At 31.0% G+C, this 23426-nt stretch overlaps 4 protein-coding genes across 6 annotated transcripts; 3 read left to right on the top strand and 1 right to left on the bottom strand.

The window, feature by feature from the left end:
- Nucleotides 1-9019: 9019 nt before the first annotated feature.
- Nucleotides 9020-14712, top strand: LOC124828157 (adoMet-dependent rRNA methyltransferase spb1). Its single transcript, XM_047301387.2, has 11 exons — nucleotides 9020-9576; nucleotides 9673-9720; nucleotides 9820-9978; nucleotides 10085-10131; nucleotides 10586-10742; nucleotides 10845-10906; nucleotides 11013-11205; nucleotides 11620-11709; nucleotides 12707-12846; nucleotides 12960-13086; nucleotides 13528-14712. The coding sequence occupies exons 1-11, from the start codon at nucleotides 9103-9105 to the stop codon at nucleotides 14527-14529; spliced, it is 2499 nt and encodes an 832-aa protein (XP_047157343.2). The 5' UTR covers nucleotides 9020-9102; the 3' UTR covers nucleotides 14530-14712.
- An 855-nt stretch (nucleotides 14713-15567) lies between these two features.
- LOC148202070 (putative pinoresinol-lariciresinol reductase 3) lies at nucleotides 15568-18146 on the top strand. 3 transcript variants are annotated; one of them, XM_088109346.1, is made up of 5 exons: nucleotides 15568-15813; nucleotides 15894-16028; nucleotides 17029-17272; nucleotides 17545-17760; nucleotides 17913-18146. In XM_088109346.1, the coding sequence occupies exons 1-5, from the start codon at nucleotides 15634-15636 to the stop codon at nucleotides 18077-18079; spliced, it is 942 nt and encodes a 313-aa protein (XP_087965472.1). In that variant the 5' UTR covers nucleotides 15568-15633; the 3' UTR covers nucleotides 18080-18146. The 3 variants fall into 3 exon arrangements, with proteins under 3 accessions (XP_087965472.1, XP_087965473.1, XP_087965474.1); XM_088109347.1 differs by having other exon boundaries at nucleotides 15572-15813; nucleotides 17557-17760; XM_088109348.1 differs by having other exon boundaries at nucleotides 15653-15793.
- Nucleotides 18147-18473: 327 nt separating this feature from the next.
- Nucleotides 18474-20366, bottom strand: LOC148202069 (phenylcoumaran benzylic ether reductase Pyrc5-like). Its single transcript, XM_088109345.1, has 5 exons — nucleotides 20123-20366; nucleotides 19806-19940; nucleotides 19469-19706; nucleotides 19058-19261; nucleotides 18474-18870 (listed from the first exon to the last, which is right to left on the bottom strand). Exons 1-5 carry the CDS (start codon nucleotides 20303-20305, stop codon nucleotides 18656-18658), a joined length of 975 nt encoding a protein of 324 aa, XP_087965471.1. The 5' UTR covers nucleotides 20306-20366; the 3' UTR covers nucleotides 18474-18655.
- A 1887-nt stretch (nucleotides 20367-22253) lies between these two features.
- On the top strand, nucleotides 22254-23198 carry LOC148202068 (uncharacterized). Its single transcript, XM_088108834.1, has 2 exons — nucleotides 22254-22611; nucleotides 23021-23198. Exons 1-2 carry the CDS (start codon nucleotides 22254-22256, stop codon nucleotides 23188-23190), a joined length of 528 nt encoding a protein of 175 aa, XP_087964960.1. The 3' UTR covers nucleotides 23191-23198.
- The last annotated feature ends 228 nt before the right edge of the window (nucleotides 23199-23426 follow it).

The following is a 23426-nucleotide window of genomic DNA, read 5'->3' as shown; positions in this document are numbered from 1 at the left end:
CTTGTTTTGTTGGCAAAATCTCTATTATGTGTTGAAGAACTTCATCTGGTAAATCACTCAGTCTGTCTTCTCCTTCCTTTCTTTCATCAGGTAAATCACTCAATTTGTACTCTTTTTCCTTTCTTTCACCTTTTTCACCACTTTTACTTGTTCTCTTTCTCTTCATTCTCAACTTCTTAGTGTTTGTTGTTGTTCTTCCAATGAAATGCAGAAAAGCTTTTAATCATACACAATGATAAAGCTTTTTTTCTCTATCGGATGACAACTTTCTTCAATCAAGTGAAGAACACGAAAATGTCTGCACGTTTGTATATTCTGATATTAGTATTGAATGTGTTGTGCATATGAATTTGTTTATTTATATATATGTTTAAAGCTTTTTCATGATAGAATAAGTAAAAGATAATGTAAAAGATTATATATAAAAATAAGATAAAACAATATATATTTCATATATTAAATAATTTAGATGATAGAAAAGTATCAATTGAGTGTGTTATTTTAAAAATTTGAGATCGTTAAGATCCTTTTAAATGTTAAACATAAGTATTATTTACCGGTTTTAAAAAAATGTTAAAAATAAAAGTTGTAATAATTTCAAGTTTTAAAAATAGAAAAATTAAGGAAAAAATATTTCATAAGGAGTACGTAAACAATTCTGCCACCTATATATCAAATAACATATTTCGTTATCATATCTTACTTCACACAATCAAATAAAAATGTGTTAAATAAAATTCAGATGATAAAAATTAGTATAATTTTTTAAAAGAACAATTTAACTCATTTACTTCTCTTTTACTGATTATAAATTCTAACAGGATTATATAAAATTCTAACAAATTATTTTTCTTAAAATGACAATTTGTTCTCCAATTGTGCGATATAAATTTCATTAAAAGAATAACAACACTACACTATCATAGATATTTTACATCAATTAAAAATATTATATATATATACATATAAATATAATATTATATATATATACATATAAATATAATATTATATATATATATATATAAATAAAGTAGATTTTAATAATTTTCTTCACGAATCATTATCTTTTTATGATTTATTATTTAAATGATAAGAATAATTATTATAAAATATTGCTCTTCTAGTAAAAAATACTCTATATCTTTATAAATAAAGATAAATGACTCAATATTTTGAAACTAACTTGGTTAATTTAAAAATACTGAAACCAAAATTAGTTTTACGCAAAAAGATATGAATATCTAAATGATTATTTACTTCAATTTAATATTTTTAAGGACAACTGTTTTTATCTAAATGATTTTTTACTTGAATTAGTTACTCGTGACAACTGTTTTTATCGTAATTCGCCGAGGAGTCTTAGAGTGATATATTACTGAAATTTGAAATTTGGAGCGTTGATTTTATACCATGTGACAAGACGCTGAGGAGTATTTGAGCATTATGTTACCGAGAGATATCGAGCGTTTATCTTCTCACAAATGACTAAATGGTTCTTGATGAATGTTATTGAAAGAAAAATTCACTTTCAAAACTCTTAAAAAAATTTCCATGCATGAAAGTTTAATCAGCTTAAAAATATAAAAGTTTAAGTAAGTATACATCCTAAATCTTAAATTCTAATAATAATATGGTGGATTGTTCTTTAAAAGAATGACATATAATATATTATCTTAATATAGCAAATATATTTTCAAATATTATTAATTACTTTAGATTAATGATTAGGAAAGATAATGGGTTGAATAAGAACGGTGTCAATTTTATTTGAGTAACAACAAAAAAACTTATATATTATCCATTTACTATTTGTATAGATATCTATTTAAAAAATATTCAAAAATATTTTAAAATCTGCATGTATTTATTAATATCTGTTAATATTTAAAAAAACATATTTTATAGATTTTTAAAATAAAATTACAAAAAATATAAAATATAATACAAAATAAATAAATATAAATTAAAATTTAATATTAATTAAACCTAATCTAATAAAATATAAATTAATTTTAATTTTAATTAAATATAACTTAATAAAATATATTTTTCTTTTAGTTTTTGTGGGTAACGAATACCCGTAGATACGGATAGAATAATACTTGCACCCGACCTGTTTATAAAGTAATATTAAAATACTTACTGTCCACAAATAATAAATATTAGCGAATATCAATTGGGGAGACACATATTTTTGTCATCCCTACTAATAACTTTAAATTAGTCTTGTTGAAGTGTGCTTTAACATATTTGTTAAATTGGACTAAATTAAACAAATAAAAAATGATATTTTGACACACGCAAGTCTTTTACATTCATTTGACATTATAATTTCTTACTTTTTACTCATTTTTTTCTTAAAGAAACACAAAAATTCACTTTCTTATAATTATTTTATCTTTGTGTGCCAAATGAATATAAAAATCCTTACTTTAAATAAATTAGGTTACTTAAATATAATTAAAATTATATATTTAAAATATTAAATAATCAATTATTATTTAATAAAATATTATATTATAATATCTTTAAAATATTAAATAATCAATATATTATGGTAAATACTTTTAAGATGTTATATCGTGAGATACACGAAAAAAACATAATATTTACCTATCAGCACTTTCAAAATATAATGTTTAACGTCTTCAAAACAAAAAAAAAAAAGTAAATTGTTTTAACTACATACCTCCGCTTCCAAATCCCAGCAATCAAAATGAAAATACATATCTTAGATATGTTTAAAAATTTCAAATCAATCAAACAATTAGTTAAAAAAATATAAGCATTTTACCGAGACTACTCAATACATAAACAACACAATTAACTTTCCAAGAGCATAGCTATAAACAAGCCACTACCTAATTTTAATCCAACTTTAACAATTGATTCAATCATTTAAACTTCTCTCGGTCCCTCTTTAATCATTCAACATTCAAATACACACTTTTAACTATTAAACTTTCCACTTAAATAATTCAATATTTGCACTATTTCAAAGTTGAACCCAAGAACCCTAATCATTCTCATATTTTTATAAATTGATCTTGTCTGTATTGTCTGTTCGATTGTTTGTTCCTGTTGCAATGATCCCGTCTTGTCTGTATTGTCCGTTCGGTTGTTTGTTCCTGTTGCAATTATATCATCCTGTGGATGTGAGTAGAAGGAGAAAAGTTGCTCGAAGAGGCTCTGGAAGAAGTGGAAGTGAAAGCTGAACTATAGGACGTTGGAATAATTCTATTTTATATAAATAATTCAATATTTACACTATTTCAAAGTTGAACCAAGAACCCTTAATCATTCTTATATTTTTATAAATTGAGCTATATAGCCAATTGGTAGTTTTAATCCTTATTAAATCTTTAATAAAAAGTATTTTAATGAAAGTTATCCTATTACATCTGTTTGCTAAAAGTTCTAACGAACTCAACTTTAATCCTATTTCCTCAGTTAGTTTATTTCACTGAATTTGAAAGTATTATTATTATTATTTTATAATATATGTAAAATGCTTTAACTATAACTTCAGATTCCAAATCTCAACCAGCAAAAATAAAACCCATATCTTAGGAAATATATATGTCTAAAATTTCTAGATAAATTCAACAGTTAATAAGATATAATCATTTTACTAAAATAATTTATGGATAAAAACTAGGCGATGTCTAACGCTTTCAAAACAAAAAAGGTAAATTACATTAAATTACATAACCAATTGGTAGTTTTAATCCTTGATAAATCTTTAATAAAAAGTATTTGAATAAAAGTTGAACCTATTACTTAAGTTCTAACGATTTCACCCACAATCCTATTTAATTATAAATTAACTCTTATAATATTAATAGAATTTCCCCAATTAGTTTATTATACTGAATTTGAAAGCATTATTATTATTATTATTATAAATGTATATATATTTTCTGGGTCTTACGACAACTGCTTTAATCGAATCAAAACCATTGATAGGTTGAGTTGGAAAATGATTAGAAAATTACCACAAGAAACGGGATTTATTGCACAAATTCATATTTCAAATTCACAATTATGTGCTTAGTTATATTTCCTATCTTACCAATAAATTTGTTTCTATTTTTTTTAGTTGTTGAAATATTGCATTCAGTTTTCAGCATCTTTCAAGAACATAATATTTCACGTATTTAAAATTTTCTCATCTCTATACATAGGTTCCAACAAAATTCAAAACAAAAATTCACACAAAAAATGTACCTAAAAACTTAAATACAAATCTCTTTCAAATGCATTCTTCAAGAGTGATAGTTTCTTGAAATTTATCATCTTTCAAAGGCAAGCAACAAAGCACCATAGTTAAGACAATTACAATGTAAAACTACAAAGAAAGCATAAGGAGGACATGGTCATGACTTTTGGCACTCTATCACCTTAACATTTGTTGTTTGACAATTCCATAAGTAACTCACTATCATGTTTAATTCAGTTTTAGACATCACCATTCTAGAATGCATTTTGATTTTCAATGATCTCAATCTAGCAAAGCGAGGAGGTTGAATTTCCAATGTATCCGGACATATATCCTGTATAATTAGAGAGGAAATTAGAAATTCTTAGCAGAAAGATTCTTTCAACATTGATAAAGATAATAATGAAAGTAAAAAAAATCTCACCTTAAGCATATTTAGGGTACGAGAACAAATTGTCAACTTTCTTACGTTGGAGAAGATTCGTAACCAATTTACGATGATGGAAGGATCTACATAAACATGATTGCTGATTTTTACTCGGGTAAGGAGAGGGAGATCGCAAGTGCAAGAGAATCTATAGCGCATGGAAAAACGATCATTCTCGAATGTGATCGATTTGAGTTTAGGAACAAAAAGCACAATTTCAGGTTCTAAATCGTGCCAATAAAGTATGTTTTTCATATTCAAAACAGAAAGGCTAGGGTTTGATATACACAGAGTTTTGTTGAATGAGTATGCATGGAACGTTCAAGGACCAAAGATATCAACGAAGTGCACTCTGAGAAGGGTTCAACGCAGTTATTGTCATCTTTTGCTGTGAAAATGACATTGAAGAGAAACAAATTTTTCAAAGATGGTATCGCAAAAGATGGTGGAAGTGTCAAGGGGGCAGAATTGGAATTGGAGAAAATGACAAGAAGGGTTAAGGATTTGCAATTGATAAAAAGGGGAATGAAAGAATTGGGTGTTTGTTTGAACTCCATAATCAAGAGTTGCAACTCCTGAAGATGGTGTTGTGAGGCGTATTTGATGGCATTGTTGAGGACTTTAGTGGAATTATAAAGTGTCAAAGACATCTTGTGAAGGGAAATAGAATCATCTCGATGAGAGAGAACATGATTCACTACATATCTGTTGTATTTGCGAATTCCTTTGAATGGTTTGAAAGTTAGAGTGGTGAGGCCTTTCCAAAGGTTCTTCCATCGTTTAGATAACACACAAGTTTTAATAGCTTGTGTTGTTGGCAAAAACTCCATCATGTGTTGAAGAACTTCATCTGGTAAATCACTCAGTTTGTCTTCTTCCTTTCTTTCATAAGGTAAATCACTGAGTCTATCTTCTTCCTTTCTTTCACCTCTTTCACCACTTTCACTTGTTCTTTTTCTCTTCATTCTCAACTTCTTATGCCTTTTGTTCTTCTTCGAATGAAATGCAGAAAAACTTTGAATTGTACACTCTGATGAAACTTTTTTTTCTCAATCTCATGACAACTTCCTTCAACCTGTGTAGAACACGAAAATTTATACACGTTATGTATTTTGATAATGTGTTATGCATTGTATACCAAATAACATGTTTCGTTATCATATCTCACTTGACACAATCAAATAAAACTGTTATATAAAATTCAGACGAGAACAATCAGTATAGTTTTTTAAAATAAAAGTTAAACTCATTTACTTCTTTTTTACTGATTATAAATTCTAACCGCATTATATAAAATTCTAACAAATTCTTTTTTTAGAATGTCAATTTGTTCTCCAATGGTGCAATATAAATTAGTATAGTATTGCTCTTCTAGTAAAAGATACTCTATCTTTATAAATAAAGATAAATGAATCAATATTTTCAAATTAAATTCATTAGTTTAAAAATACTGAAACCAAAATTAGTTTTACGCAACAATACATAAATATCTAAATGATTTCTTACTTCAATTTAATATTTTTAAGGATACAAAATAGTCACCCGTGACAACGTAGTGCAACGAGTATAATGATGTTTTTATCGTAATTCACCGAGGAGTCTTGGAGTGTTATGTTATATTAGTGAAATTTGGAGCGTTGACTTTCTACCATTTGACGAGATGCTGAGGACTCAGATATGGAGGTTCATCTTTGGACAAATGACTAAACACTTATTGATGAATGTTATTGAAAATCGGAAGACACGAGAAAAATTCACTTTCAAAACTTAAAAAAAATAAATCAAATTCGAGTCAGGATGAAATTTAACTGTTTTTTTATGAATTTTTTAAATTTTCAACAATTTATTACAAAATAAATAAAAACTATTTACAATAATATTATAAATAATAATAATTTTATTATTTTTTATTATCATAAAATATTTGTGAATACACATGTGTAGTTGCACTTATATCATATAAGGAATATGTATTGGTTCATCTTTTAATTAAACAATTTTATTCTTTGATAAATAAAAAGAATTTAGATATTAATTTAATAAAATTAGTCATTGAACATTTTTTTTAAATAACTAAATACTTTTTTTTTTAAAATAAACACTATATAATTTTGTAACATCGTTTTTATAAAATTATATATATTTTTTTAAATTATATTTACAGCTATAAAAAGACATAAGTGATTAATAATAGGTGCAAAGTTTCAAGATATTAGTTAATAATATGGTCTTCTAGAGGTTAATTACATCTATGTTTGTTGGTATATGAATGAACTATAAGAATAAATATGTTTGAATGTATGTTGTATGATTTGTTAAGATTATGCAGTTATTTTCTGAATTGATAGGATATTTTCTTTTTATTACTTAAAACAAATAATGTTTATATTATCTCTAATTTACCCTATATGTTTTTATGTGTTGTTGTTACTCAGTTATTATGGCTGTCAAATACGGTTGACAAAACGGATAAATTCAACATTTTACACTTCATTAAATCCCACTTTAATTATTCAACATTCAAATATACACTTTTAATTATTCAACTTTCCACTTAAATAATTTCAATAGCATACAAAAGTAAATAATTCAATATTTGCACTATTTCAAAGTTGAACCCAAAAACCCTAAATCATTCTCATACTTTTATAAATTGAGCTACATAACCAATGGGTAGTTTTAATCCTTATTAAATCTTTAATAAAAAAAAGTATTTTAATGAAAATTTAACCTATTTACTTCTTTTGCCAAAAGGTTCTAACGAATTCACCTACAATCCTATTTAATCATAAATTAACTTTTATAATATTAATAGAATTTCCCCGTTAGTTTATTATACTGATTTTGAAATTATTATTATTTTCTTATTATAATATGTGTATGTATATTTTCTGGATCTTACGGTAACTGCTTTAATTCAATCAAAACTGCATATTTAGACCGTACAATAATTATTTTAGTTTTTAATTATTTGAGAATTTTAGATTCCTAATAATACGGTAGGTTAGTTCGGAAAATGATTAAAAAATTATCATTATAAAGGGGATTTATTCCTCAAATTCAGATTTGAAATTCACAATCATATATTTAGTTATATATATATATATATATATATATATATATATATAACTAATAAAGTAGATTTTAATAATTTTCACCAATCATTATCTTTATGATTCATTGTTAATGATAAGAATGGTGATAAGTATTGCTCTTGTAATAAAAGATACTCTATCTTTATAAATAAAGATAAATGACTCAATATTTTCAAATTAAATTTATTAATTGAAAAAAATACTGAAACCAAAATTAGTTTTACCCAACAATGTGAATATTTAAATCATTTTTTTACTTCAATCTAATATTTTTAAAATATAAAACAGTTCCCGTGACAATGTGGTGCAACGAAGGGTGTTCTAGTTTTTTTGCTTGCAATATAAGATGTTGTTTGTATCGGCAGAGGATAACGGAGTGGTAAGACAGTGTCAAATTAAGAAAAATAAAATAAAAAATATTAGTATTTTAAAACTATGTGAATATTTATGGATATTTAAAAAATTATATTTTATAAATTTTAAAAATAAAATTATAGAAAAATATAATATAATATAAATAAATAAAATATAATTTAATTTTTTTTAATTAAATTAATTTTAATTTTAATTAAATTTAGCTTAATAAATATAAATCAATTTTTTATTTTTATTTTTTATGGATATCAGATACTCTAGGAGTAGTATAATACCTATATACGATCCGTTTATAAGCATTAAAATATCTGCTACTCACGGATAATAAATACCTGTTAGTATCAATTATTTATCGAAAATTTTATTCGTCAATACCAACAGACATAGATATTTTTGTTATCGCTACTAATAACCTTAAATGAGTCTCTTTGAGATGTACTCTAACATATTTATTAAACCGGATTATATTAAATAAATGGAAAAATATATTTTGATGTACACAAATTTTTACCTCATTTGGCATATAATTTCTTACTTTTTACTCTTATTTTAAAAAAAAATATAAAAATTCATTCTTTTATGACTGTTTTATCTTTATAGTATATCAAATGAACGTAAAAATATGTCATCTATCTTTACTTTAAACAAATTTAAACTATTTTATCTTTAAAATATTAAATAATCAATTATTAGTTAATAAAATATTAAATAATCAATATGGTAAATATTTGTAAGATATTATATTACGAGATCCATTAAGAAAAAGAAAATTACCAAACAGCACTTTCGGCCCAACATGAAATATAGACTAAATCATTTCTAGCGGGCCAAAAATTCGCCTAGGGATATTGCCTTAAATCTCAGCCCAATAATAAAAAACAAGACTTACTCGGTCGGACGAAGTTAATACATTGGAAGAGTGTTCGTTCTTCTACTGTGTGTCCCAAAACCCTAACAAAAACCCGTAGTTGCAGTGCGGTGCATCAATGGGTAAAGCGAAGGGGAAGCACCGTTTGGATAAGTACTATCACTTGGCCAAAGAACACGGTTACAGGTCTCGAGCTTCATGGAAGCTGGTCCAGCTCAATTCCAAATACCAGTTCCTCGAGTCCGCACGCGCCGTCCTCGACCTCTGCGCCGCCCCCGGAGGCTGGATGCAGGTGGCGGTGCAGCGCGTCCCCGTAGACCACCTCGTCATCGGCGTGGACCTGGCGCCCATCGCCCCCATCCGCGGTGCAATCGCCATCCAGGAAGACATTACGAAAACAGAATGCAAGTCCCGCATCAAGAAGCTCATGAACCAGCACGGATGCCGCGCCTTTGACGTCATTCTGCACGACGGCTCTCCTAATGTCGGCGGAGCCTGGGCTCAGGAAGCCATGAGCCAGAACTCCCTCGTCATTGATGCTGTCAAATTAGCCACTCAGTTCTTGGCGCCCAAGGGTATCTTTGTCACCAAAGTAATCTTGCATAACTTTCTTATTCTTTTTCTTATTCCGATTATTATAATTATTGTTATTGTAATTATTATTTATTGCTGCTTTGTTGCGTCGTAGATTTTTAGGTCGCAAGATTACAGCTCTGTGGTGTATTGCTTGAAGCAGGTAATGTGATGGTTTTTATGATTGAATAACAATTTTGTTTGTGATTTTGGGCGGTTCGGGGGAGTTGTTGATATCTGTTTGTGGATTTTTGTGTCTCAGTTGTTTGAGAAGGTTGAGGTGGATAAACCTGCGGCTAGTCGATCTGAATCTGCTGAGATATATGTTTTGGGGCTTAAGTACAAGGCACCTGCCAAGATTGATCCGCGACTTCTTGATGTGAAGCATCTTTTTCAGGGGTCTGTGGAACCGCAGCCTAAGGTAATCATTCTGTTTGTTTTTATGCATACTGGATTGGCCGTTTTTTTTGTTCCTCTTTGGTTAGATTTGGTTTTCTCTGTTGGTGATTGGTGAATCATCTGTGCAGGTGGTGGATGTACTTAGAGATACTAAGCAGAAAAGGCATCGTGACGGGTAACTACTGCTTCATTGCAAGAATTGGTTTGACTTTTTTTTTTTTGCTTTTGTGAAATACATTTTTAAATTCATTGCAAGGCTTGGTCTTGCATAACAGAGAGCACAAGGAATGTGAAATACTTGACAGTTTATTTGCTACTCCATTCCAAGGCTTGGTTCAACTTTTAATATGTTTGCTTTTTTGTGAGTTACCTTTTTAAATTCATTGCCAGGCTTGGTCTTGCATAAAAAAATATTTTTGAAGGATTGTTAAGGCATCCTGATAAACAGAGAACACTAGGAATGTGAAAAACTTTGCAGTTTATTACCTACTTGAACTGATTTTTTATACAAATAGCACACTTATTGTGCCCCATTCCTCTTAATTTCACGCTTTTAATTTTTGTTTTGTGCTCCAAACATAGTCTGCTACTTACTGTAGACTTGTTTGCTAACTTCTTCCCGACTGCAGCTATGAAGATGGAAACACAACTTTAAGGAAGATATCTTCAGCTTCAAATTTCATTTGGTCAGATTCTCCTCTGGAGATCCTTGGTTCAGTCACTTCTATAACCTTTACTGATGCAGCTGATTTACCAATCAAGGATCATGATCTAACAACTGAAGAGGTATTTTGTTTAAATTATCTGAGATGTGATTATACATTTTTTGTAATCAGTGGAGAATTAGATGAAATCAATATTGTTAATTTTAATGCGGTTGTTTTTCAGGTCAAATCTCTATGCGATGATTTAAGGGTTTTGGGGAAGCAAGATTTCAAGCATCTTCTAAAGTAACTACCTGATTTGAATATCACTCTGATATTTGGTTGATTTTATAAAAAAAGTTCAATACTATTCTTCCCGTTATGCGTGGTGACTGTTATTTGTCACATTTAGGTGGAGGATTCACATTAGAAAAGATCTTTCACCAACTCAGAAGCATGATCCTCCTACCACTAAAGAAGAGACTGGAAATGAGCAGAAGGTGGATGAAGAAGATAGATTACTCAATGAAATGGAGGAACTGACTAATGTGATGGACCGCAAGAAGAAACGTGCAAAAAAGCTTCTTGCTAAAAGAAGAGCCAAGGTTTTTAGCTCTTAACTTCCACTGATTTTTCTTGTCATTGGATATGTGCATGAATGACTTTTGGAAACTATGTTGTTAGTATCAATGTTGTTAAATAGCCATTATTGCACCCCTATACCGCCACAATGTGGTGTTTTTTTACCCTTTTATCGGCAATTTGTGAAGGGAGTCCTGCCTTTGGTCGCAATGGTGTGTGTTTTTATGGTGGAATTTCTGCCTTCTTCCATTCATCACTTTGGTTAATGTTTGTTTGGAGAATAATGACGGGTTTTACAAAGTAATAAATGATGTTTAGTCTGACATAAATTCATTAATCCCATATCACGAAATTTAAACATCTGTTTTTCTGTTCATTTCTTTTTGAAGTGGATGAGATCAAGTTGATTCATTGCTTTAATGATTTGAATCTTACAGGACAAGGCACGGAAAGCAACAGGGATGCAAATGGATGCAGTAGAAGATGGTTATGTAGATCAGGAGCTGTTTTCCCTTTCCTCTATAAAGGTTTGTTCTATTCTTTTTCACTTCTCTTGGTTTGAAAAGTTATACAACCTGTTGAAGTGCATCAACTGTTTTTTCTCGTTAAACTCCTTCTCTTCTTTAAAACTCCCGAAAAGTACAGGATGTTTGCTTGATATATACCTTTTATTTGCAACTGGGAGGTCTAGAATAGTGTCAGATTACTCTTGTTGGGCAACATTTAAGGAGTACTTTACCAATCCTTCACCTGTATATGGGCACATGCACGGAAAACAAACTTTTTGAGTTACATATTTATTTTTTTGCGAAAATGTAATCTGTATCACTTCCTTCGAAGTGAAAAAACAGGATGTTTGCTTGATATATACCTTTTATTTGCAACTGGGAGGTCTAGAATAGTGTCAGATCACTCTTGTTGGGCAACATTTAAGGAGTACTTTACGAATCCTTCACCTGTATATGGGCACATGCACAGAAAACAAACATTTTGAGTTACATATTTATTTTTTTGTGAAAATGTAATCTGTATCACTTCCTTCGAAGTGAAAAAACAGGATGTTTGCTTGATATATACCTTTTATTTGCAACTGGGAGATCTAGAATAGTCACAGATCACTCTTGTTGGGCAACATTTACGGAGTACTTTACCAATCCTTCACCTGTATATGGGCACATGCACAGAAAACAAACTTTTTGAGTTACATATTTATTTTTTTGTGAAAATGTAATCTGTATCACTTCCTTCGAAGTGAAAAAACAGGATGTTTGCTTGATATATACCTTTTATTTGCAACTGGGAGGTCTAGAATAGTGTCAGATCACTCTTGTTGGGCAACATTTACGGAGTACTTTACCAATCCTTCACCTGTATATGGGCACATGCACAGAAAACAAACTTTTTGAGTTACATATTTATTTTTTTGTGAAAATGTAATCTGTATCACTTCCTTCGAAGTGAAAAAACAGATTGAGGACAGCCTCTTTCCTTTTTTAATGGATTTTTTCTTTATTGGGGTTTTAGGGTAAGAAAGATCTGGTAGCTGTTGACAATGAAGGTGACGAGGGTGAGGGTGAAGTAGAAGATAGTGAGAATGAAGAAATTCATCAAAGCCCAGAGCATTCATCCAGTGACTTGGAAGATTCTGATGAGGAACGGAAAAGGTGAATGGCAGGTTCTTTTGATAGTTGCTCATACTCTGTTATGTTAGCATTTACATTTTAAATCTTCCTTAATAATCTGTGATGATTTTTAATCAATATTACACTGATATCAGATACAATGAACAAATGGAAGATTTGTTGGATAAAGCTTATGAGAAGTTTGTCATCAGAAAGGAAGGAAGTTCAAAGCAGCGTAAGCGAATTAAGAAATCCTATGAGGCAGATGCCCAACTTTTGGAGGTAGGCATTATTCTTCGTGATTTTTGTGTAGTTAAACGTTCACTCTGTTAGAGGTTTATATAGTCCGAGATTGAGAACTGATATTATATGCGATTCTTGAAAATCCCGCCATATTTACTTTTCTGAACCCTTTGGATCTCTCCCAAAATATTTTGGATTGTAATATTTAAACACCTGGAGCTAGGGAACATCAGTATATTATCCACACTCTTTTATTTCCTGTATCCATTAATTTATTTCCGCCCCTTTCTTACATCCAAACAAACCTTCAGGATCCACTATCAAGCTCACTCCTAATATAAACATATGTTTTTTGTATACTGCCCCCTAGTTTCTAGTTGAATCTCTAGTTTATTGTTTAGAAACATGGAATGCTGCTTCTTTTTGTTTAGAAACCATTAAATTCTTTTACGTGTAGATCATGACTTTTTGGCTGTGTAGGGCGGTGAGGATGATGATATTGTTGAATCCAAGTATGATTCCGATGAAGACAAGGGTGATCAAGAAGCAAATCCATTGATGGTGCCACTTAATGAAGGGGCAGAACCGACCCAAGAGGAGATAATGAAAAAGTGGTTTAGTCAGGATATATTTGCTGAAGCTGCAGAGGAAGGTGACTTTGAGAAGGATGAGAGTAAAGATGAAATGGATATAGATGATGAGCCTAAGGAGAAGACATCCGTTGCCAAAAAGGTCAAAGAAAATAAAACAGCAGCTCAAGCAGTGGTAGATCACCCTCAACCTCAAGCATCCAAGACAGTAGATGATTTTGAAATAGTTCCTGCGCCTGGCACTGATTCAAGTGACGATTCATCCTCTGATGAATCGGAGGAAGATGTTGAAACCAAAGCTGAGATACTGGCTTATGCAAAGAAGATGATGAGGAAAAAGCAACGGGAGCAGATATTGGATGATGCATATAACAAGTACATGTTTGATGACGAGGGATTGCCGAAGTGGTTTCTAGATGAAGAGAAGAAACACCGGCAACCAGTGAAGCCTCTTACGAAAGAGGAAATTGCTGCCATGAAAGCGCAATTTAAAGAAATTGATGCCCGGCCTGCAAAGAAGGTGGCGGAGGCCAAAGCACGGAAGAAGCGTGCTGCAATGAAGAAGCTTGAGAAGGTACGGAAGAAGGCGAATGCCATATCAGATCAGACAGAGATTTCTGATCGTTCGAAGAGGAAGCAAATTGAACAACTCTATAAAAAGGCTGTTCCGAAGAGGCCTAAAAAGGAATATGTAGTTGCAAAGAAAGGTGTACAAGTAAAGACTGGCAAAGGAAAAGTCCTTGTTGATCGAAGAATGAAGAAGGATGCTAGGAAACATGGAATGGGTAGGGCAGGAAAAGGAGGTTCCAAGGGGAAGAAGGATAAGGCTTCGAAGGGCAAAGGAGCTTCGAAGGCCTCCTCTGCCAAAAAGGGAAAACAGAGGACTAAATGAAAATAGATTGATACGTGACAATCTTCAGAGTTCAAATTAATTGCTTTGCCTTGTTTTCTAGGCCCAAATTTTGTTTTTCATTTGCTTCCTTCGTGTTATTGTGCATTTGATATTATAAATTAAAGAATGGAGAATTTTGTCCTTCATAAAGGAAAACGATAATGTATTGAAAACTTGTCTTAATTAGCAACTATTAGTTTCGAAATTAATTATGGATCAAGTCTTTGACAGTGGCTGTAAATGTTGAAAGTAAATTATCCTTACTCAAAAGGGTATCTTAGTGACTGAGTCGTTTTGTTTCTTTTTAGTCTAGTCATTTGTTTCTTTAATTATCTTGACCCGTTTTCTTTTCTATATATAATATAGAGATGAAAGTAATGGGTCAGTGTCAAATAATAATAAAAATTAAAAACAATTATTTCAATTTTTTGAAGTATTAACCCAACAATTTATAAGGACTGATTCCAAAAGTAAATTTAACGCATTCACAATCATAATATAAAAATTCAATTTGAAGTTTGAAGCCGTGTAGGAAGAACACAACTTTTAAGTGTTTAAGAAGCACAACTTACCTAGAACTGTTAATATTTTCAAAATTTGTCTTATATGATAAAATTGACGTAAAATTATCCTATTTTGTAAAAAACCCTAAAACTTAAGAACAAAACAGAATTAAAGACAAATATACGTAACTTTTAGGATGTGTTTGAATTTGAAAGGAGCGGATTTTCTGAATTTGAGAGGAAAAAAAATAGATAAAAATGAGATTGTTTGAATTTAAAAAAAAAAGATACTGAAATTTGACTAGATTTGTGAATTTAAAATGAAAGTTTATGTATGATAAATTAAAAGAAATGTTTTAATTTATAAAATTAGATAAATATAATATGATATGAATTTAAATATTAAAGTGAATGAATGTGATATAAATTTTGTAATTATAATAATAATTTTTTTTATCATCACATGCGTTTTCATTAATGTTTTCAGTAATACTTTAATTAATCAATACAAAGAGAAATGAGAAAGGAGTGAACCCTAAAAGCCTAAATAGAGAGATATAGATAATTGAGATTGTTACAACGAGCAAAGGAAGAAGTTAGCATGGAAAAGAGCAAAATATTGATAATTGGGGTAACAGGAAGTTTGGGATATCATTTAGCAGAAGCAAGTCTGAAATTTTGTCATCCAACGTTTGCTCTCGTCAGACACTCTGCATTCTCTCACCCAATCAAAGCCCAGAAACTTCACTCCCTCTCTCAAGGCGGAGCCACCCTTCTCACAGTCTCTCTCATCTTATTTGTTTCATTTTTCTCTTTCAATTTCTCATTCTCATGATTGAAATTGGAGATTGTTATGACCAGGGTTCGATGGAAGATGAAACCGCCCTTGCGGAGGCTGTGAGGCTTGTAGATGTGGTCATTTGCGCCGTTTCAGCCCAACAATGTCTGCATCAAAAGCTCCTTATCCGAGTTATCAAACAACTTGGCTCTGTTAAGGTTATGCTTATAATATAAGCTGAATTTTCTTTTCTATTCTTTTTCTTCTTTTGCTTTAATTTTGTTAAGTGCTTGAAGATGGGTTTCATAAATATCAAATGGGAACGAGTTCCTTCCATGCTATTCTTTTCACCATTTAGAACAACAAATTTATGCTAAATCATAAATTAAATTGTCATCAGTTTATACTGTCAGTAGGAAAGTGATCATTTAGTCTATATTCTTAGGGATATGCTTTTAATTGCTTATGGTTGAATGATTTAATAATTACGACTAATTTCGATCATAGTTAAATTGATAGTAATAAATAATAATAATTATTATAATAATATATTATCGTAACTTTATAATAGGAATTAAAAGTAAAACAGAGCTTTATAGGGTCTTAGCATTTAACTTATGTACAAAACATTATTATAAATATATTATAGCAGTCAAGTGAAACTTTCAATAATATTTATCTATATTATTAATGATAACATTTATATTTAAAATTTAAAAATAATGAATATTTTAAGTTTATTTATTTTTTATTTTAAAGAACGAAACAGTGTTGTATTAAGTATATTTGTTGATTTGCTTTTAACTGCTTTTTTAATTTCTTACCAGTTTAGTCCGATTTTCAGAATAGTTTTTATTTTTATTTTTTTTAAGTGTAAAGTTAGGGGAATTATTTTCAGTGATGTATTTTGTAATAAACGTGTTATTTATTTTATACTATAACTCAAGAATTTGCATAACGACATTATGTTGTGGGTCATTCTCTACTTTGAATCGTTCTTAAAAACCTAAATCCACGTGTTTTTTAAATTTGAAGTATCAAATTTATCACTTAAAGAAAACCAATTTATAGATATTGAAGTATAGGAATCTTGTTCTTTCATGTATGCAGCCAGAGTTCTCAATATCCATCTTTTGATTGGTGAAGCATAGTTTTCTTACGTTATTTGAGTTGTTAAATGTGTTAAATAAACTGTTGTTAATTGATTTTGGGTCTCAGAGATTCATCCCATCTGAATTTGGATCAGATCCTACCAGGGCTCACGTGTCAGAGCTTGATGATTTGTATAATTTCTATGCACCCAAAGTTGAAATCCGTCGACTTCTGGAGGCTGAAGGCATTCCATACACTGTCATCTCATGCAATTTTTTCATGAAGATTTTGCTTCCTTCTCTTGCTCAGCCAGGCTTAGATGCTCCTCCAAGGGACAAGGTCACAGTATATGGTAATGGGAATACAAAAGGTATATGTTCCATTAATCAAAGACCATTCTTGCCCTTTTTTAATCTTTGAAATGTATAGTATTGTAATAGTTTTTAAAATCAAAGAACTTTTACAAACTTCGTGCAAGTACACTTCATCAAGTAGTGTATTTAGTTTAAAGAAACTTTACTTAAAGGATATATATACATGGATCAAAACTAGAAAATTTAGAGATTTATTTGAAATCCTAATAGTTGCTGAGAGTAATGTGATACCGACTTACACTTAGATAACAGATCATTATTTACTAAGGTTTCTTTGCAGGTGTCTTCATGAAGGAAAGTGATGTTGCTGCCTTCACTATCAGTACAGTTGATGATCCTCGTACCTTAAATAAAGTGTTGTATTTGAGACCCCCAGAAAACGTTTGTTCTTTGAATGAGCTGGTTGAAATGTGGGAGATTAAGATTGGCAAGAAGCTTGAGAGATTGCATGTCTCTGAAGGAGAGTTGCTCCAGAAAATAAAAGGTTTTACAGTAGACCTAGTTCTGGAATATATTAATTTCATTGGATATGGAAGTCTTTTCTTATATATATATATGCATACAAAATCTTATTCTAAAAGGAAAAGGGCGAAGAAAATTCTAACAAACGCCTTTATTTCCTTTTTGGCATTGCAGGAACTTCTTACCCTGCCAACTATGAATTGCTCTTCATATATTCTGCTTTCATAAATGGAGATCACACATACTTTGATATTGAGCCACCCTCTGGTGTGAATGGTACACAACTATATCCACATGTGAAATATACCACAATCAGTGAATTCTTAGACACACTAGTTTAGGCTTTATTTGAGAATTCTGGGAAGTGTGCAGTGGACATATTTTTACTTACAAATTTTCATTTTTCGACATGTTATGTTTATTTATTTGACTTCTTTCTAAGGATAAGTTGAAAATGTATATAACTGTGTTGAGCCAACTAAAAGGGCAATGCCTGCTCTCAATTTCGTTAATACTCTGAAATTGGCTAGAAAATTGGCATAAAATTAAACAGAAAGTTACATTGTACAACAGTGGATCAGGATAGAAACTTGTTTTGGAGTTATTTTCAGGTCTTGGTTGTTAAGATACAAAATGAAAACTCTTTCAAATCCATAAATCCATGCTTCAACCGGTAAATTATTTATAGAGGAAAATAAGTAATCTCTTGCCTCAAAAAAAAAAAGGACAATGATATACAATTACAAACACTGATTTTATTACAAGACATGTGACAGAAGTAGAATATCTTTAGCATCTCCACACGTTTCTTTATTTAGATAACTAAGTTTGACAAGAAGAAAAAGAGAGTCTAACTCTGTTTTATGCATCTTTAAGCAAAACCAACACTTGCAGATAAATATACTAGAAGTAAGACTCTATACATCATTAACAGTTATAAGTTGGTTCAAGTAAAATGGCGTGCAGGAATCATTATGATGGAAGAACTCGTCCAATGTTGTGTACTTAACGTCCGGGTAGAGCATTGAAGCTTCAAATCCAAATGATGGCTTAATCTCATAGTTAGTGTGATCTCCCTTCACATATGCAGAGTGGCAAATTGACAGGCCCGTGTTGATGGGGTATGAAGATTCTGCAAGATCAAGAAATTGCAATTATCAGCACAAACACATATTTAGAGGCCCATTGCGCAATAATTTCCAGTTAACCAAAAATCTTGATTTCAGAAGTACAAGAAACAAGTTCACCATACATTTCTTTTTCACCTTGAACATGCACATAATTAATAATTATCAATTAATTAAATACGATTCACAAACCTTCAATATACTTCAAAACTTTCTCTTCCGAGACATAGACTCTTTTAAGAGTTTCACAGTGATGCTTCTCCCAGAGAGATACCAGATCATTGTACGACAAGGTGTTACCCGGTGGTCGGACATAGAGAATTTTGTTCAAGGTTCTTGGATCATCAACACTTCTAATAGTGTAAGTGGCAACATCTTCTTCCGTGTTAAGAACAACTGTAAATGAAACAAAAGTTACTAGGAAGATTTGTGATACATAAACCGTGAGAAATAAAGAAAAAATGAAACTCTTCGTATGACAACATGAAATTGGACAAAATCAAATTGAACTTAAAGTTAAACTACTAAAAAGAAAAACATGAATTACATAATTTCTATACAAACATAGACTGCTACTTCCATACAACAGCTGTGTTTACGTACCATTGGTGTTTCCATCCCCAAGAATAACAACCTTATCAAGTGGTGTTTTTATCGAACGAAGTTCTGACAAAGTAGGTAGGAAGTGTCCAGTGGAAAAGTTAGCCACAACATAGGTACGAGGAATTCCTTCAGCCTCAATGGCTCGACGAAGTTTAACTTTTTTGTCCAATAGCTCGTATCCTTCATTTACAGCATGAGTTCGATCCACATCATTTCCAAACTCCGAAGGAAAGAACCTCTGCAAACAAATAATTATATCAGAATACAACAATAGTTTCTTTAACAGCAGTCATGATCTTGGTCTGCACGAAAAAAACAACAGTAAATTTGTAGGTACCTTAACATTTCCGGCTTCCTTGATAGCAGAAATGATCTTATATTGATCTTGTAAATGCCTGTGATTCACTGTAGATATTACCACATCCACCTTCTTTATCGCCTTAACCAAACTCTGATGGTCATGAATATCTCCCTGTGTATAGAAGAACACGTTAAACAACTAATGAGAGTAGTTTGCCAAAAAAAACAATAGGAGAACAATATCTGAAAAAGAAGATGAAACATTTTCCATTTTAGGAAAATATACGGATCAATAAAATTATTATACATAATCTATTTTTGTTAACAGACAGTAATCTCTAAAAAATATATTACCTTAAGTAGGTTGACACCCAAGGTTTTGAATGTTTGAATGATGGATGATTTTGATGGATCGGAAAGAGTGGACTCTCGAAGCAGGGCGAAGGTGGGGTGACCAGCTTTAGCACTTGCTTCCACCATGAATTTTCCCACAAACCCTGTTGCTCCAATTATCAGAATCTTACTACTGTTCTCCATTGAAAATGAACAATAATGTTTCAGTAGAAAAAGATTATGGAAGAGTAGAAGATTAGAGAGGAAGGAATAGATATTGCATACTTAATTTTCTATGCCGAGTGGACAAATGGACCTCTGTAAACAAATCACTGACAGATGTAGAGTCAGCGTCAATCAACACCATTAGAAAAAAATAACGATAATGATATTGAGAACATTTTTTTAACTAACATTTCAACTTATTGGTCTATGTTTTTATGATTATTATTGATTATAGACTAATTTTAGACCAATCACATAATAACACGATATTAAAATGTTGTCAAAAAAATGTTATCAAAGTATCATCCAAAAATAATTAAGACTAAAAATCTATTTTAATTATTTAAATCTTTTAAAAAATCTAATTTGATTCTTAATTTTTATTTGGTTTGATCTAGTTTTCTAATTTTTTAAAATGATTCAATTAAATCATTTTTCAAATTACGGTTAAATTTTTGTTGAAATTTATATATAAAATAATTTCACCTAAAAAATAAAATTATTTAAATATTTAAGTTTTTAAAATTTGATATATAAATTTTAATAAAATTTTATTATTAATATAAAAAAAATGCCTTAATTAAACCATTCTTAAAAATTATAAAACTAAATTAAACTAAGTAAAAATTAGAAATTTAATTGAATTTTTTTATGAGAATTAGAAGATCAAAATATAAATTTATCTATAATTAATTTTGATGAAAATGAGGCAGTGGTTTTTTTTAGGTTCCATTAAAGGTTTGTAAAATGAAGATGTATTGGGAAGGGTAGAAATGTAATCGAAATGATTATGGAAAGAGTCGTTTGGAAAGAAAGAGTCCGTTAGGGTTTTACATTTAATTTATGGGATTTGGTATTTTGTTGACTTTTGGTATTGGGTATGCTTACAAGTTTAGATTTTGGTGATAGTGAACGAGTTTAGCTTATTTTAAAAATGTGAATCAAAATTATTTTAAAATTAGGAAATTCAGAAGCAATTTTGAAGTTTAAGTGTTTGTTTCAGATTATATGAACATTTAACAAATTTTATAACATATTTAATTTTTTAAGTAATTTAATAAATTATTTTGGGTTAAATATGTTTTTCGTTCATTAAGTGTCATACGATTTTGGTTTTAGTCCCTACTCGAAATTTTGATAGTTTTTAGTCCTTATAGTTTTGAAACTCTTATTATTAGTCCTTAAAATTGGACGACATTAACTTTTATTATATGTGGCTAACGGGTAGCCTACGTGTGATGCCACCTTCCCTGACTACTTTTAATTGACGTGGCAGTAAAGGTGTGGTGGTCGGTCGGCCTGGTTGGTGGTTGGTTACAATGTCTGGTGGTCGGTCGGCCTGGTGGGTATTGGGCAAAGACTGAACGGTTATGGTGACATGTGGAGTGGACTATATAAAAGACCGAACGGTATTGGGCAAAGACCAAACGGTTACAAGCAAAGACCGAACGGTGTTTCGCAAATACCGAGCGGTGTTGGTCAAAGACCGATCGGTTATGGTGACGGGTGGAGTGTAATATATGAAAGACAGAACGGTATTGGGCAAAGATCGAACGGTGTTGGGCACAGACCGAACGGTGTTGGGCACAAACCGAACGGTGTTGGGCACAGACCGAACGGATATGGTGACGGGTATTGGATTTAATTTATTTTCCGTTCATATCTGTGCATTTATCTTCATATATTTATATTCTATTTTTATATTTATATTCCGTTTATATATTGTTTCAAACAATTATATATATGTAAAATTGTACTCTCTTCTCATGGAATAAGAAATACAATTCCTATCCTTTCTTTTCTCATAACATGGTATCAGAAGAAAATTAATTTTTTATCACGTTCTTCCGCAACCAATTCTTTTCCTGTCCAGATCTTCATTTTCTACCTTTCGTTCTTGGCTTTTCTGCCTTTTTCTTCTCCTTTTATGGCTACTCCCTCTGTTACTCTCGCATCCTTGCAAGATACAACACATGACTATTACATTCATCCTAATGAGAATCCTTCATTGGTGCTTGTTTCCCCGATTCTTGAAGGTCACAATTATCATGGATGGGCTCGCTCGATGTCTATGGCACTACAAATGAAGAATAAATTTGGCTTTGTTGATGGTTCCATTCCTTGTCCAGCTGGTACAGATCCAATGGTTCAAGCATGGAAGCGTTGCAATAATCTAGTTTTATCTTGGATCAATCATTCTGTTTCTCATGAGATTGCTACAAGTATTATTTGGATTGACTCTGCTGCTACGGCATGGAAGGATCTCAAAGATCGTTTCTCCCAAGGTGATTCTGTTTGAATTTCACAATTGCATCAAGATCTTTATTCAATGCATCAGTCTGATCTAAGTGTTACTGCATATTACACTAAAATGAAGATTCTCTGGGATGAACTTTGCAATTTTCGCCCTATTCCTGAATGCCAATCTTCTGCTTCTTGTTGTGTTGTTTCTAAGACAATGAAGGAATATCGTGAAAATGATTGTGTTCTTTGTTTTCTTAGAGGCTTGAATGATAATTACTCTGTTGTTCGCTCTCAGATCCTTCTCATGGATCCCTTGCCTTCTTTACCCAAAATTTTTTCGATGATAATTCAACATGAGCGACAATTACAATCAGGAATTCTTTCTCAACCTCCAGTCATGGCGTCACAAGTTTCTCAATCTAAACCTTCTTTTTCTACCTTCAATGGCAGAGGTAAACCCTCTCCTGCCAATGATTATGGCCGGGGAAGATCTTCATATCAAGGTTCTCAGGCTCGTTATCAAGGTTCTCAGGCTCGTTCCTCAGGGGGAAGGTTTGGTGCACCTCGACAATGCACTCACTGTGGCAGGACAAACCACACCATTGATACTTGCTTTCTAATACATGGATTACCACCTGATCTCAAATCCAAAAGAGTCCACAATGTTACAACAAATTCTTCTACAGTAGTTCCTTCTTATAATAATTCTCCGGCACAGTCACATTCCGCAATTTTGGGACTTTCTCAAGAGCAAATTCATGGTTTATTGGCACTTCTTCCTCAATCTAATCCCACAATCCCACATTCTACTAATCTAGTGAGCTCTCATAATGCTTCCACTTCTTCCCAGGCTCAA

Source organism: Vigna umbellata, chromosome 3 (assembly GCF_029865625.1).
Source record: "Vigna umbellata cultivar VRB3 chromosome 3, Vumbellata_1.0, whole genome shotgun sequence".
Classification (NCBI taxonomy): Eukaryota; Viridiplantae; Streptophyta; class Magnoliopsida; order Fabales; family Fabaceae; genus Vigna; species Vigna umbellata.
Note: the sequence above shows the minus strand (reverse complement) of the source record. Positions and strands in the feature narration are given on the sequence as shown.

Coding starts and splice junctions, on each gene's coding strand:
- LOC148202069 (XM_088109345.1), bottom strand. CDS start 20,305: ATGGAGAACAGTAGTAAGATTCTGATAATTGGAGCAACAGGGTTTGTG. Junction 19,707..19,805: donor AGGAAGCCGGAAATGTTAAG/GTACCTACAAAT, acceptor ATTTGTTTGCAG/AGGTTCTTTCCTTCGGAGTT. Junction 18,871..19,057: donor AGTTTTGAAGTATATTGAAG/GTTTGTGAATCG, acceptor TTGATCTTGCAG/AATCTTCATACCCCATCAAC.
- LOC148202068 (XM_088108834.1), top strand. CDS start 22,254: ATGGCTACTCCCTCTGTTACTCTCGCATCCTTGCAAGATACAACACAT. Junction 22,612..23,020: donor CAAAGATCGTTTCTCCCAAG/GTGATTCTGTTT, acceptor CTTCAATGGCAG/AGGTAAACCCTCTCCTGCCA.
- LOC148202070 (XM_088109346.1), top strand. CDS start 15,634: ATGGAAAAGAGCAAAATATTGATAATTGGGGTAACAGGAAGTTTGGGA. Junction 15,814..15,893: donor GCGGAGCCACCCTTCTCACA/GTCTCTCTCATC, acceptor TGTTATGACCAG/GGTTCGATGGAAGATGAAAC. Junction 16,029..17,028: donor AACAACTTGGCTCTGTTAAG/GTTATGCTTATA, acceptor TTTGGGTCTCAG/AGATTCATCCCATCTGAATT.
- LOC124828157 (XM_047301387.2), top strand. CDS start 9,103: ATGGGTAAAGCGAAGGGGAAGCACCGTTTGGATAAGTACTATCACTTG. Junction 9,577..9,672: donor AGGGTATCTTTGTCACCAAA/GTAATCTTGCAT, acceptor GTTGCGTCGTAG/ATTTTTAGGTCGCAAGATTA. Junction 11,710..12,706: donor TTTCCCTTTCCTCTATAAAG/GTTTGTTCTATT, acceptor TTGGGGTTTTAG/GGTAAGAAAGATCTGGTAGC.